The sequence below is a fragment of the Notolepis coatsorum genome (genome assembly GCF_963971535.1).
Source record: "Notolepis coatsorum genome assembly, chromosome: 14".
Lineage (NCBI taxonomy): Eukaryota > Metazoa > Chordata > Actinopteri > Aulopiformes > Paralepididae > Notolepis > Notolepis coatsorum.
The window spans coordinates 61,938,905-61,954,222 of NC_140178.1; the positions used below are offsets into that span (position 1 = coordinate 61,938,905).

General features: G+C 41.6%; 1 protein-coding gene across 2 annotated transcripts in view; it reads right to left on the reverse strand.

Annotated features, from left to right (window-relative positions):
- The window catches only part of smg1 (SMG1 nonsense mediated mRNA decay associated PI3K related kinase), a 474,356-nt gene that overhangs the window by 376,576 nt on the left and 82,462 nt on the right, over positions 1-15,318 (reverse strand). For both annotated transcript variants that reach the window (XM_084329910.1, XM_084329909.1), the window contains exons 6-8: positions 13,059-13,272; positions 7,462-7,587; positions 178-250 (exon numbers count right to left, since the gene is read on the reverse strand). In XM_084329910.1, coding sequence (XP_084186036.1) covers positions 178-250; positions 7,462-7,587; positions 13,059-13,272 — 413 coding nt within the window. The remainder of the gene's footprint in view (positions 1-177; positions 251-7,461; positions 7,588-13,058; positions 13,273-15,318) is intronic.

Consider the following 15,318-nt stretch of genomic DNA (forward strand, 5'->3'; position numbering starts at 1 on the left):
ACCCCCTGCCCAGCCCTACTTACAACACAGTACCCCCTGCCCAGCCCTACTCTAACCCCAACATCATAATATGCCCTGCCCAGCCCCAACAACACAGTATCCCCTGTCCATCCCTACCGTGTGTCAAACCCTCATTACCCACTGAGCTCCATTGGATAAAGCTAAAGACCTACAGACCTGAGACTTGAAGAGTGAGCGCCTGCTTCTGCGTGTGGTCAATGTGCCAGCCCACCAAGATGTCCACTGTGTCCTACAATGGGTGGGAGAGATCATATCCATATGTATTGTTACACATTATTCATCACTGCTCTGCACTTTATAATTTTTTACTTGCTTCTATTGTCATTTCATATTGTTTTATTGGAATGCTGTGGAGCTCCCACCTATGTCTTTCACTCCACTGTGCTAGTACAGGGGTTCCCAAACTTTTCAGGCCGCGACCCCCAAATAACGGTGTCAGAGAGCCGCGACCCCCACTATTATAGGAGGTAATTTTATATAAATGGAAATGTATGGTTGAAACATGCAAACGCACACACACTAATAAGCATTGGAGGCTTTTAACCAGGGCCGGACTGGGTAAATCATTCAGGCCAGGAAATATAGTGCAAAATATAGCCCCAGTCAGGCCACTTTTTAAGCAGGGGGTCCCCCACCAGGAATTGTTTTGTTACAAAGACTTAATTTCCTGCATTCTGGTGCAGGGATTTTTTTTATTTGTACCCTTTAAATGCCAGTGTTTGTGATGGCATCACAAATTATTGTTCAAAAACAGGCTAGCATATGTATGATTAGCAACAACACTGATTTTGATGGATTTTGTTTTTTTGTAATCTCAGATTGAAAAGAATACAATCTTTTATTCAACTTCAGCCCTGATCATAACACCACATATTCATTTTATAATTCTAACCCTTTAAATGCCAGTGTGTGTGATGGCATATATTTGCAATATATCAAATGCAAAGTAGATTTTTCTGGGGGGGATTATTACAGGCTAGCATGCATCAATGATTAGCAACAACAGTTTTTTGTACGGGTCCCGCCTCCACCAATCACATGCAGCTCCCTTTGTGTGTGTGTGAGAGCAAGAGAGAGAGAGAGAGAGAGAGAGAGATAGTTCTCCAACTTGTGTGAGTTGCAGGGATCTCCAGTTGTTCCCCACCTAGGTTATCTAACTATTGCGCTGCTGCAACTAGAAACACTGGCCTGGCCTGCTTCTAAATTCAGTGGCCTGACTGCATACATTTTATACATTTAAAAAAAAATTGGATTCTTTAATTTTTTTAATCATCTGGCGACCCCCCCGCGGCGACCCCCACTTTGGGAACCCCTGTGCTAGTATATGGTAGCTTAAGTGAAGAAGACACATCAGCACCGTTTCATCCTTTTTAGAGTGCTAGAGATTGGATTTTCTTATAATGCATACCCAAGCCTTGATCGCAGTTTGGATAGATTAACAGATCAACAATGATGTTCTTGTCATCTTTGGTGCTAACAAAATCTAAGTAATAAAGTAACAAGTTTGTTTTTTTAATGGTGTAACTAATATTATTACTGAAATTGAGGTTGTAAATTTGTTGGACAGGGAAACCACTAAAACAATTGTCTTTTAGTTATATGAACTTCTGAATAGGGACAAGGTTTAGCTAATATTGTCTGATGCTTTGCATCCCCTTTATGATGAGTTTGACAAGCTTCCATCTGGAAGGCGCTATAGAGTTCCCCTAGCCCAAATCTTTTTTGATATATTATTTTATCCCACATGCCATTGCTCCTATGAATTCTTAGATTTACATTTTAACCATGGTACTGGTTATGTACCTGAAGCTCTGTGTGTGTCTTGTTGTTTTTATTTTGTCTTTGTAATGGGCTGTTTTGTATGGGGTAGATTTCTATAAAAAATAAACAAACGCAAAAGTAGAATCCACAATCGTAAAAACGATCCACAGACACGCACCTCTCAATTTGTGTTTTGTAAATCATAAGGACACGCTTGATCTGCTTAGATTTACGTACTGAATTCTAAAAACCTGCTTGATCTGCTTAGATGTACGTCAGCGTTTCCGTTAGCCGGTAATTACCGGTATTTGACCGGCAAAATCTGTTGAAGTCCGACATATTTAATCTCTCCGGTCTTAATGTCCGGTGAAAATAATTCCCTGAGTCTAAGTACAATTTGATTATTTGAATTGTATTAAAATAGGCTAAAATTAAATAGCCTATGCGATGAACGAAACAATCATTACATTTGTTTCATCGTTGCTTCACCAAGCAGGTATAATAATGTTGTCAGCGAGAGCTTAGTGCTGGGTTTTGCGAGTGCATGTGTAGCTGCAGAGCCGGAGCAGCAGCGGCCATTACAGCGGCCATTGCAGTACTCCAATTCAGCCATTGGCAATTCAATGTTGGGTGGGGGGCGCTGCTGTGCGGTCCCCAGATAGAGCCAGAAAAGAGCCAATAACAGCTGAATCTGCTGCTCTGCATCGACATACTCTCGCAAATAAGTCGTTGGGAGGTGGAGAGAGAGAGTCGTCACGCAAACCCACGATAATGTTGCCGTCTCTCTCTGCCAAATTTCTCAGTTCTTTGCTTGATATAATTAATACAAATGTCCAATATAACGGAATTCGTTAGCTCATAAAAATGTGATTATAACAGACTGCTGTTTATTATTGTCGGGCGACTGCCCACAGACACCTATTTGATTTAAAGTCGGCAGCAGCATGGAGTCTCGGGACTTATTTTATTTGGAATATAATGGCTTTATACGCAAAAGTAGCCTAGTTTTAAGTAAAAATATTATAAATCTACATGCCTTGATGATGTCATTATTTTGTTTTGTTGTCATTCTTTTGCCTATCAATTGTTTTTAAGCTCAATAAACTCTGACCGGAATTTCTCTCATTTGACCGGTAGATTGAAATCTACCGGACACTGAGGCCGGCAACAATTTTTTCTAACGGAAACCCTGATGTACGTACTGAATTCTAAAAACCTGCTTGATCTGCGTAGATTTACGTACAGAATTCTAAAAACACGCTTGATCTGCTTAGATTTACGTACGTAATTCTAAGGACACGCTTGGAGTTACGTACGGAATTTTTAGACAAATATTTAGCTGTTTTTCCTCGTGTGTGAAGCTTCTTCTTCGGCGCTACCGAACACGGCCCGAGATGTGTGTTCGGCTCATGAGCGCTACAAGTGGCCAAAATCGCACATTATCTTTAGCCCTAAGCATCAACATTCCATTATGAAAATGAATGCTCAAAGTAAATATATATAGTACGATTTTGAAGATAACAACAAGGGCTTTCAAATGATATAAAATATCTGTATGATTATTATTATTAATATCTTTCATATTTGATACAGAAATTAATATTACACAAATCTTGTCCTGCCACCACATTTCAACAAACAACTGCATTTCCAACCACTTTACTGACAAGCTAGCAGGAAAGTTAGAGGGTATGGGATATAGACAATTATGTGGGCAATATAGAACAGCTGACAGATTAGAAATATCATCTATTGTTCAAAGGTTATGATAATTATAGTGATAGTTATAAAAAACAATTCAGTCTGAAAATTTACTTGAAGGGGTTTATGATGAATATCTGTTTGTGGGTATGCTCAAAGTAAATATATATAGTACGTACCATTTTGAAGATAACAACTATAGGGCTTTCAAATGATATAAAATATCTGTATGATTATCATGATTATTATTATTCATATCTTTCATATTTGATATAGAAATTACAAAAATCTTGTCCGGCCACCACATTTCAACAAACAACTGCATTTTCAACCACTTTATACTGACAAGCTAGCAGGAAACTTAGAGGGTATGGGATATATGGTGGAGAGCTTTGTGGGGTGGAGTGACAGCAACCACCCCAAGAAGAGGCCCCCCGATTCCCATCACCATCCGAGGGGATGAGGTGGAGGTGGTGGAGTCATATAAGTTCCTTGGGGTACACCTGAACAATAAACTGGACTGGTCAGACAACACAGAGGCCCTCTACAGGAAGGGACAGAGCAGGCTGTTCTTCCTGAGACTCTGGTCCTTCAATGTTTGTAATAAATGGTAAATGGCTGCTTTTTTTATCCAAAGCGCTTTACAATTTGTTACTCACATTTTTACCCATTCACTCACACATTCACACACACCGACGGCGGTGGAAACCATGCAAGGTGCCAACCTGCTCATCGGGAGCAAAAAGGGGTTAAGTGTCTTGCTCAAGGACACATCGACACACTGCCCGGGAGGAGCGGGAATCGAACCGGGAACCTCCGGATTGCCAGACGACCGTTCTACCGCCTGAGCCACTGTCGCTACCAATGTAGGTATTTATATACCCTGTTAAATACTTAGAAATAATTTCAGTTACTTTGCCCATCATATTTACTATACGTACCCATCCAGCTTGCTGGTTCCTGGCACCATGCTCCATTACAGCGTGCTCCATTCGCTGACTTTGGGTTCTTAAAGATAATGTGCTATTTTGGCCACTTGTAGCGCTCATAAGCCGAACACACGAAGCGTAGCGCCGAAGAAGCTTCACACACAAATCCACGAGGAAAAACAGCGAAATATTTGTCTCAAAATTCCATACGTAACTCCAAGCTGATCAAGCGTGTCCTTAGAATTCCGTATGTAAATCTAAGCAGATCAAGCGTGTTTTTTTTAATTCCGTACGTAAATCTAAGCAGATCAAGCGTGTCCTTATGATTTATTTACGTTTTTACGATTGTGGATTCTTTGAGTTTGTTTATTTTTGATAGAAATCTACCCCCATAGTTTTGGGCCAATGTATTTTGTGCCTGTGTGGTGTTTGTACTGTGTTGTCTTGTTGATTGCAACCATGGTGAAGCCAAAAATACATTTCAACAAAAGTGGATAAATAAAAAGATCCATCTACCGGTATCTATCCATCTATTGTTATTTACTCCAAAAACTACAAGTGTGTGCATTTCAAAGTCATGAAATATTATGGCCAGGGTTCCTGCAGAATTCAACCAGTTAAGACCACTTTGAATATAGGATATAAAATATAGTATACCTATTTCATGGCCATACTGGCAAAAAAAAGTATGAAGGAAAATTACTATTGTGCTGATGGGTCTGCAATTAGGTAAAATTAGACCAAGATTATCCCCCTTTAAGTTCACCAACCTGTTTAATATGTGGGAGTTAAGTTATTTATTTACCACATAATGTTTACTGTCTGCCTACTGATGGCATCTCAGGTTATATGACGGTGCTGCCATCTAGTGGGCCAGAGGTGGTAGTGTTCCCGCGTAAGTGCGTCACTTCCTCTAGGAGACGTTGTATTGACGTTGAACTTGCCCGGACTTGTTAGAGAACCAGACGGGAGAAAGGCATCCAGCGTTGGTCACGTAACGTTATAGTTTGACGGTGACCAAGGATGTAAAGTTGCTTACCAAGCGGACATTATTCCACCAAGAGAGAGTGAGTTTTTAGTAACCAACTAATTCGATGTTTAGTAAACGTCTGGGATTAGCACATTACAGCGGACTATAGTATTCCCCATTTATCGTTAGCAGTTAGCCGAAGCTAGCTAGCTCGGAGCTAATACCGAACGTAGCTCCAGCTCATGCGTTGATAGCTGCTCTATACTGGACATATCAGTCGATATATAGCACAGACCAGAGGACATTTAGATAGGGTCTGTGCCGAAGGGACTCTGAAAAGGGACACAACCAGTCCTAAGTAGTAGCCACTAGCAGTAGCCTGTTGTACAAAGGGGACCAGCGTGTCTTCAGCAGCTGTCGGCGTGCGCCGTGCAGCACCACGGAGCGGAGCGAGACACTCGGATCCACCACAGCGGAGCATCTGGTCTGCAGGAGCAGACTGGTGGCGCCAATCGGACCGGGCAGCGTCTTCCCGCCCTCATCACCACGCAGCGGCCTACTACTCCTCGTTACAGAACCCATCCGGGTTCTTTCTCACCACCAGGATTACTAACTCTCTCCACCTCTCTCATACTGCAGAGGGAATTGTTCCTCTGCTGCAGTGGTAACCGCGGCAACGTTTGGCCAGAACACTTTAATAGAACCATTTGGGCGCCCATCTAAATTTAGTTATAGTATTTAATTAGGCATTGTGTAAAGTGATAATAATATTTGTATGTATGTTTTTTCCCCCCTTTTGCTTATATAAAAATGGCATTATGATTTAAACAGTTTCCTCGCTCTTTCTAGTTTAGGTGACTCCATTTTAAGTTATTCACTCAGTTGTGTATTTGGTACAATTAGTTTAAGAGTTAAGGCATCCTACCACACCCCCTAAGGTGACAATTATATACAGTCCTCTAAGCTCCCGCACAACTATGAAAGAAGTAATTCTATACAAATTGTTGGGGGGGGGGGGGGCTGATATTACTATAAGTCTTACCTTGCAACCCGGACATCATCCCCAAACACATTTAAATACAGAGAAGTTATTAGGTCCGTCTACCATTCTATCACAGTGCCGATGAGGTTAATTTTGAGATTGATTGCTGTTCTGTCATATGCCACCAGAAGGCGCAAAGCCTGACAGAACTGATCCCGATTTGCAGGGTTGATGGATAGCCACAGCGCTTCAGAAATAGGTCTTGAGATGCATACCACACGTAATATTTATATAAATTTGACATTCATAACTTATGATGATGAAGTTAAAAGACAACCTTTCTCTCCCCTACTTTTGAAAAAGTAGGGGAGCAGCAGAGATAAATTGCTGATTGAAGCACAACTCTCCAAAACTTTACTAATATTTCCCAAATGAAGATACAAGATCATCATGAAATATTATTTCACAAACCCTAGATTTAAATATAAGAATTGAAAATGGAGGAGAGAAACTGCCTGGGTTAAGTTGCGCAGTTCTGCTGGTCATCATGAACCTACAAGCATTTTATTTATCATCTGAATTTGATGATTAAATCGAAATATTCTGAAAGCCCACAGCCTTTTGTTTGCAACTCGATTAATTATATCAAGCGGAGAACTGAGAAAAATCATGCAAAGGATTTATTTAACCAAAAACCTAATATCATAAAAAAGTGCTCAAATACTTTATTGTAATATACAACATGAGAAAACTGACTTGATCTGCGAGCGCATTCGTGCTGCGTATTCAAGCTGAGAACGAGTTATTTAACAACCCCGGCACCGGCTGTTTCTCTCCCTCCCCTTTTCGCGGAGAGACGAAAAGTAACCTGGTGTAACCTGAGCGCCCCTACTGGTTGATACTGTTAATACGGCAACCACCAGAAACCACTTGGCAGCGGTAGACTGTCCGAATGGCTACATCTGTAGAGGTAACTTCCTGATCCAATAAATCATATTTCTAAGACCTTTTAAGGGCTATAATTCAGATTATTAAATGCAAGACCCTATGGGAACACTATATGGCATTGCCACGGTCCTTGCTGCTGTGCGACTCACTCTGAAGTTGGTGCTGAAGACGTGTGGGTAGCAGCGCGCCACCTGCAGGATGCACCTGACACTCATACACAGCAGCTCCGGCGTGTCCAGGTTCTCCAGGATGGACTGCAGACTGCTCATCACCAGCTGAAACAAAATGGATGCCCCACAGGCAGTCAGTCGCACTGCGAATGAATGAATGAATGAATGAATGATCGATCATTGTATTTATATAGCGCTTTTCTAGACACTCAAGCAATTTAAAATGTAGGGTGCAGCACCCAACCTTGGGCTACGCAGGCTCAATGGCTGCCATACCCTATCAAAACAGCAGTCAATGTGTATATTTCCAGCACTACGTTTGTTTACCGATGATTTAAAGTGTTATTAGCAAAATATGAGCTTGTAAAAAATATCCGTGCATTGCACCGGAAAACGTATTAGACGAGAGAACAAGAAGCACTTATGAAATCGTTGTAGTCCAGAGAAAGAGGAGACCCAGGGCTTTCGAGGGATGTCTACATTTCATAAAACTACACTACCCAGCTCACACCAGCCACCGACAAAGGAAGCATTGACTGGAATATCGTGTTTATACAATGGGGGAAATAAGTATTGAACACATCAACATTTTGTTCAGTAAATGTATTTCCAATGAGTGTATTCAAGCTAAATTTGCACCAGACGTTTGTATTAACTCAAGAAATCCAGACAAGAAATCTAAACATTAAAGTCCATATGTAAATAAAGTTGTGTAATAAAGTGGAATGAAACAGGAAAAAAGTATTGGACACACTAAGAAAAAGCAGTACACCACAGCAAGGAAAGGCAAGGAACTAGCTGAAAAACAAAACTAATTAGGAAGCAACTCTACCTCCTATCTGTGCTAATAATGTCAACTGGGTTAGAATACATTGATGGGCTATATATATAATAAAAAAAAAAAAAAAAAAAACGTTACCAAGGTGCCACACAAGAAACATCAAATGATGGGTAAAAGCAAAGAGCTCTCAAGACCTTCACAAACAGATTGTTGCAAATCATGAAAATAGAATTGGCTAAAGACGTATTTCACAACTTCAGAATCTTCCAGTAAGCACTATTGGAGACATTATCCATAAGTGGAAGCAACATCACTCCATCATCAACCGGCCATGCACAGGTGCTCCTCGCAACATTTCTGATCAGGGAGTCAGAAGGATACTTAGAAGAGTAGCCAGAGAGCCATGGACCACTAGGAAAGAGCTCCAGAAAGACTTGGAGGCAGCAGGTACAACTGTGACAGAAAGGAGTAAGGACCATAGGCAATGCACTCCACCGTCATGGCCACTGTGCACGCTCAGCCCACTACTGAAAAAAAGACATGTTGAAGCTTGTTTAAAGTTTGCCTAACAACATTTGGACAAGCCAGTGAATTACTGGGAGCATGTACTCTGGTCAGATGAGACCAAAATGTTACTTTCTGGCTGTCACACAACACACCATGTTTGGAGGAGAATTTAGGGCTGCACGATTTTGGGAAATAATCTAATTGCGATTTTTCTGACAGATATTGCCATTGCGATACAATTTGGGATTATAATATATATATTTTTAAAGCAGCCCCACAGAGGTTTATTGTAAAATGCGGCTTGCATCTGGCCTACGCGGTGGGTCTTTTCAGGACACCGAGCCTGAAAATGTTTATTTTTGCCTGGGAATCGATACCGGTACCCAGCAGTATCCTTTTTTCTGTACTTTACTCTCCCTCTCTGAAGTCTAAACTTCACAACTTACAATCTAAAACCCCTTACCTCCCTCTCCCAAACCGATCTTCTATCTCAATGGGACTTTCTGGTTAAATAAATGCATTTTTTTTTTTTTAAATAATAATTAAAAAAAATGCGATTTGATTTTTTGCAATGCATCATTCCAAATCGCGATTTCGATTTTAAATCGATAATCGTGCAGCCCTACACTGCACATTACCTGAATAACACTATACCAACAGTGAAGTTTGGTGGTGGAAGTATCATGGTGTGGGGCTGATTCTCCTCTCCTGGTTAGGGTTGGGCACAGGGAACCGGTTCCTAACTTAATATGGATCGCTGCCATAACGCAATAATCGATATGATTTCGGCGTTTATTGCGCCATACAAACCGGAAATGGATCTAGGAGATCGGCGTCGAATAATTGGGATCTTTCTCCTCCAGTCTCATCGGTAAGAGGGCAGTAACGTTATTTTCAACCAGATTGTTTATTAATTTCACTGCAAACAGTCTGATCAATATATCAACCCATAGTAAATAAAGCCGTTACTGACGATCAAGGAATTATAAACGACCCCCCCCCCCCTTTCCTCCACGCATGATGAAGCATAATGTATACCGATTATACATTTGAATTTTTTAATATAGCGTGTATGGGAAAGAAACGCCAATCGATAATCTATATATGCTTCAGGGCTTATAACTACTGTTTTTGGAATTACAGCAGAAAAGATTAAAACATACTTATATTCTCGAAGGTATTAACACAACAATGTATGAATGAAAAAATATAACGTTCCCACATCCTGAACGATAGATAATCGATGTTGAATGGGCCATAGTAATGTCAATATAGCAATACAATTTAAAAAGTTATAGCCCTGCAAAGAAGGTAAACATCTCCATAGGGTTATAGTGCTGGCAGACTGGCTATATTGATGGATATAACTAGGGATGTCCGATATTATCGGCCGATATCGGCATTAAAATGTGATATCGCAAAATATCGGTATCGGTTTTCAAAAAAAGATTATATATATATTTTCTTTTTTTTACATTTCTATAACCTTTATTTACCCAGGCAAGCAAGTAAGAACAAATTCTGATTTTATTTATTGTCAAAAGTATGCATAATGTTGTGTTAATTCCACAACAAGAGATATGTAATGTTAATTACCTGAAATGATTCCATTTTTTGGGGGGGGAAACCCTGCATATATCGGTATCGGTTGATATCGGTTGATATCGGTATCGGAAATGAAGAGTTGGACAATATCGGTATAGGTAAAAAAGCCAATATCGAGCATCCCTAGATATAACCTATGGCGGGGAATGTGTTAAAAATTCAAAAAATTAAAAAATATTTTAATATATATTTTTTACTTTGTTAACACTTTGATTGCCCAAGGTTAAATTCATGATATACCATCCCTTGCCAGCTCTATTTAACATAGAGAAGTTCCCCTTCTTTGCAGGGCTATAACTTTTTAAATTCTATTGCTAGATTGCCATTATTAGGGCCCATTCAATGTCCTATATGTATTGTTCATGGTGTAGCAACGTTAAACTTTTTCATTCACATATTCATACTAAAATATGGTCTAAAGTATAAGTATGTTTTAATCTCTTTCTGCAGCTTTCTCCAGAACGTGATTTATAGCCCCAAATGCATTATATTGATGATGAAATACAGTTTGATAGCGATCTGTGCCAGATAATAAATTTCAACTGGACGTGGTTCTGGAAGTTACTACACGTCATCTGATGTTGACCGGATGGGCGAGGGGGCATTTATAATTACGTGGGCAACGTTATACCATTCATCTAATGTGGGTCATATGTTCATCATAGCAGTTTATATCGAACACGGTAATACTACACGCTAAAACTCACCCCAGTCTCCTCGGGCCGTTGGGCGATCAGCGTGGAGTAGACAGTTTTCGATTATGGGATGTTGAAATGCCAGATCTATTTCCAGGTTGTATAATAGTATACGTCCAAATCATGTTGTTTTTTCGAGTTATTTCCACCGATCGATGTTCACTGTGTGAAGACGGAGTCTCTAACATTAGCGAGTGCCCGGACCACATATGGAGTGAGTCCTGCCGGTTCAAAGGTTGACATCCGGTTTCGATCTGCCGATCGGCCACCAGATGGCGCTCTTGAACCGCTAGAGGGTTGAGAGGAGATCAGCAGTGTGTCTCAAGGCTGCAGAGGGGAAATATGATTCCGATCACAGATTTTTGAAATATTGATATCAAAGACGATTTACGGCGTCCTCGGCAACTTGAGCATGGCTAGGAAAGACGCCTAAACACGTTCCCGGCAGTTAAAGTGTTAATTAATACCCTAGTTACAGTACAGCAACCAAATTAACTCTCAAGTCAACTGACAATGTGAATAGTATGAAGAAAATAAAAGATTTTTCAACAAAAAAAAAATCTCCTGCGAAATAAGCTGTGACCTGTTTTGACCTGTACCTCAAAGAATCGGAAGCGAGAATCGTTTAGAACAGGAATCGAAATGGAGAATCGGAACCGGAATCGTTCAAATCCACATGCCCAACCCTACACCTGGTACTGGCAGACTTCATATCATTGAAGGAACAATGAATGGAGCCATGTACAGAGAGATTCTTGAGATGAACCTGCTGCCATCCACCAGGATGCTGAGGATGACACGTGGGTGGACCTTCCACCATGACAACAATCCAAAGCATACAGCAAAGGAAACTTGCAGTTGATTTCAGAGAAAGAAAATCAACTTGTTGGAATGGCCCAGTCAATCACCTGACTTAAACCCAATTGAACATTTGTGGAAGCATCTGAAGATCCAGATTCACAAGAGGCCCCTCTGCAATCTTCAAGATTTAAAGACAATCTGTGTAGAGGAACGGGCCAAAATCACACCTGAATACTGCGGGTGATTAGTTACATCATGCAGAAAGCATCCTTGGAGCTGTCATTACAAACAAAGGCTTCTCCACTAAGTATTGAATTAATTTCAGTTAGTGTGTTAAATACTTTTTTCCTATGTCATTCCACTTTATTACACATAACTTTATTTATGTATGGACTTTAATGTTTCGATTTTTTTGTCTGGATTCCCTGAGTTAATACCAAAGTCTGGTAAAAATGTCACTTGAATGGCCACATTGGAAATATATTTACGGGACAAAATGCTGATGTGTTAAATACTTATTTCCCCCATTGTATATCACAGGTCGAACAAACCTCAACATTTTATTGCCATAAAATACAATATAGTTTCTTTAACACTGGTATTATAATAGGAGATTTTAGTCTTTCAAATGATGCATCACATCAATTTATAGGCCTGGCATTTTATATTCTATATTCATATTTCTGAATGGCAAAATTCTGTACTGCATCTACAAAATCCCCTGTAAATGATCTGCCCATTGTTCATTTGCTTAGATTTTTACTATACTTGATCTCAAGAAGTAGCTGAATGAGCTCAGTGGCATCTTTTAACTTTTGGTCATTGTCAGCATGGTGTTAGTCAAAGATGGAAAAATTACATTATTACAATCTGGCTAGGGTTTAACAGGTTAACAACCTCAGTTTAACATCTCATCCGAAGGACAGCACTTGCAACTGTACGGTGTCCCTATCGCCGTGACAGGGGCATTGTTACTACCAAGTCCAGAGGACAGAGCGCTCCCTGCTGGACAACATCACTTTCCGACAGCCTTGACCAGGGCTCAAACCGGCGATCTTCTGATGAATCCGGAGCTCTACCCATGTAGACATGCTGCCGGATGACGGTATCACAGCACTACAGTGTTACCTCCACAATTTGTGCTACCATCGGGGGTTGGGGAATCATTTTGGTACTCCTCATTTTACCTGCATGACGGGCGAGAAAGCCTTCCTCTCGCCGGCAGCCTCCAGGGCGCGGTACGCCGCCACCAGGTAGAGCAGCTTGACCTCGTCCCGGCCACACGAGCTGAACTTGAGAAAGAGCCACTTGAAGATGCGCTCAGCCTCGTAGCTCAGCGCCGTGCATAGCAGGCCCAGACAGGCCGCTGCCTCCTGCCTCATCTCCCACAACAGCTTACTGCTACAGGGAGGGGGAGACGAGAGGTGGAAGGACGGGCCATGACAGAGCAGTCCATTAGTACATTCAAATGGTTAGTTCACAATTTTGAAGCTCCAACTCCATTTCCTACTTACCAGTGATGTTGTCCATCGGTAGAGTCCTTTCTCAGTACAATCCATGCTGTTCCTCGTACTTGATACATACCCACAGTGCCACAAAACTTGTGTAAAGTCAATGGGGACACACTACCGTCTGTACAAGCTGACTGAAACTAACTGGAGTGGTTTCCCTCCATTGAATTTGAGTTAGTTTGAGGCTAATGAGCTAACAGCCTATTCTAACAGCACTGAGAAAGGACTCTACAGACCTACAATATCATTGGAAATTCTGAACTAACCCTTTATCATGCACATTAATATAACAGATAATAGCTAGTTTCAAGTTTCTTTAATAGTTGTCATACAGAAGTACAGAATACTTTTATACAAAATGCTTCTTACTGTTACGCTCCAGAGACTGTGCTAGACAAGATAGTATGAAATAAAATAGTATAGCATGTAAAATAGAAGTACAAAAGGTCAGTGTTCAGTATAGACATATGTACAATGTTCAATGCAGAATAGAAGTAACTGAGTTACCATACAATATACAATATTCTATGCAATGTACTAATATACAATACTATATAGTGCAGAGCAGAAATGGGATGAGGTACAATTTAGGTACAATTTACAGTAAGGTGTACGAGTTGTAGTGCAAATCCTTTACCAATAAATATAAAGTATAAAGTGTGTTTAGGTGATCTAAAGTGTGTAGAGTGGGTGCTGCAGTGTGTTGTTTGTTTAAGTGAGTGTGTGCGTGTGGGTGTGTGTGCTGTGTGCATTTGATGGTTGTTGCATAGTGTTTATTGTTCGTTGAGCAGCCTGATGGCCTGGGGATAGAAGCTTCTTCTGAGTCTCTGTGCTCGCCTTAAGACTCCGGTATCGCTTGCCTGACCGCAGTAGTTCAAAGAGGCAGTTGTTCGGGTGGCTGGAGTCCTTGATGATTCTCTTAGCCTTGCCCCTGCACCGCTTGTTGTAAATGTTCTGGAGGGTGGGAAGCCCCCCTCCAATTGTGCGTTCGGCTGAACGTGTCACTCTTTGTAGTCTGCTACGGTCTTGTGCAGTGCTATTCCCAAACCAGGAGGTGATGTTGCCAGTCAGGATGCTCTCTATTGTACATGAGTAGAAGTTCTTAAGGATCTTCTGACTGACTTGGAACTTCCTTAGGCGCCTGAGGAAGTAGAGGCGTTGTCGTGCCTTCTTCACAACACTGTCAATGTGTGTGGTCCATGTCAAGTCCTCGGATATGTGGGCTCCGAAGGTACTTGAAACTGTTCACTCTCTCAACCGGTGCCCCGTCGATGCTGAGGGGGCTGTAGTCCTTGACCCCCGACCTCCTGAAGTCCACAATCATCTCTTTTGTTTTGCGGACGTTCAGGGAGAGGCAGTTCTCCTGACACCACTGTGACAGATTCTCTACCTCTTCCAGGTAGGCCCTCTCGTCGTTGGCAGAGATCAGGCCCACCACTACTGTGTCATCAGCAAATTTGATGATTGTGTTGTTGTTCCGCTGTGCCACGCAGTCATGCGTGTACAGGGAGTAGAGGAGGGGGCTCAGGACACAGCCCTGGGGGGCCCCTATGTTGAGCGTGATGGATGAGGAGGTGCAGTTGCCTGCTCTTACCACCTGGGGTCTGCCCGTCAGGAAGTCCAAGACCCACTGGCAGAGGTCATAGTTAAAGCCCAGGTCCCTGAGCTTGGCTATGAGTTTGGAGGGGACTATGGTATTGAATGCTGAGCTGTAGTCGATGAACAGCATTCTCACATAGTTCCCCTGCCTCTTGTCCAGGTGTGATGCTGCTGTGTGCAGCACATGGGCTATGGCGTCCTCCGTGGACCTGTTGGGGCGGTATGCAAATTGCAGGGGGTCCAGGTTGATGGGGAGGGAGGAACAGATGTAGCCCTTCACTAGCTTCTCAAAGCACTTCATGGCTATGGAGGTGAGAGCTACAGGGCGGTAGTCGTT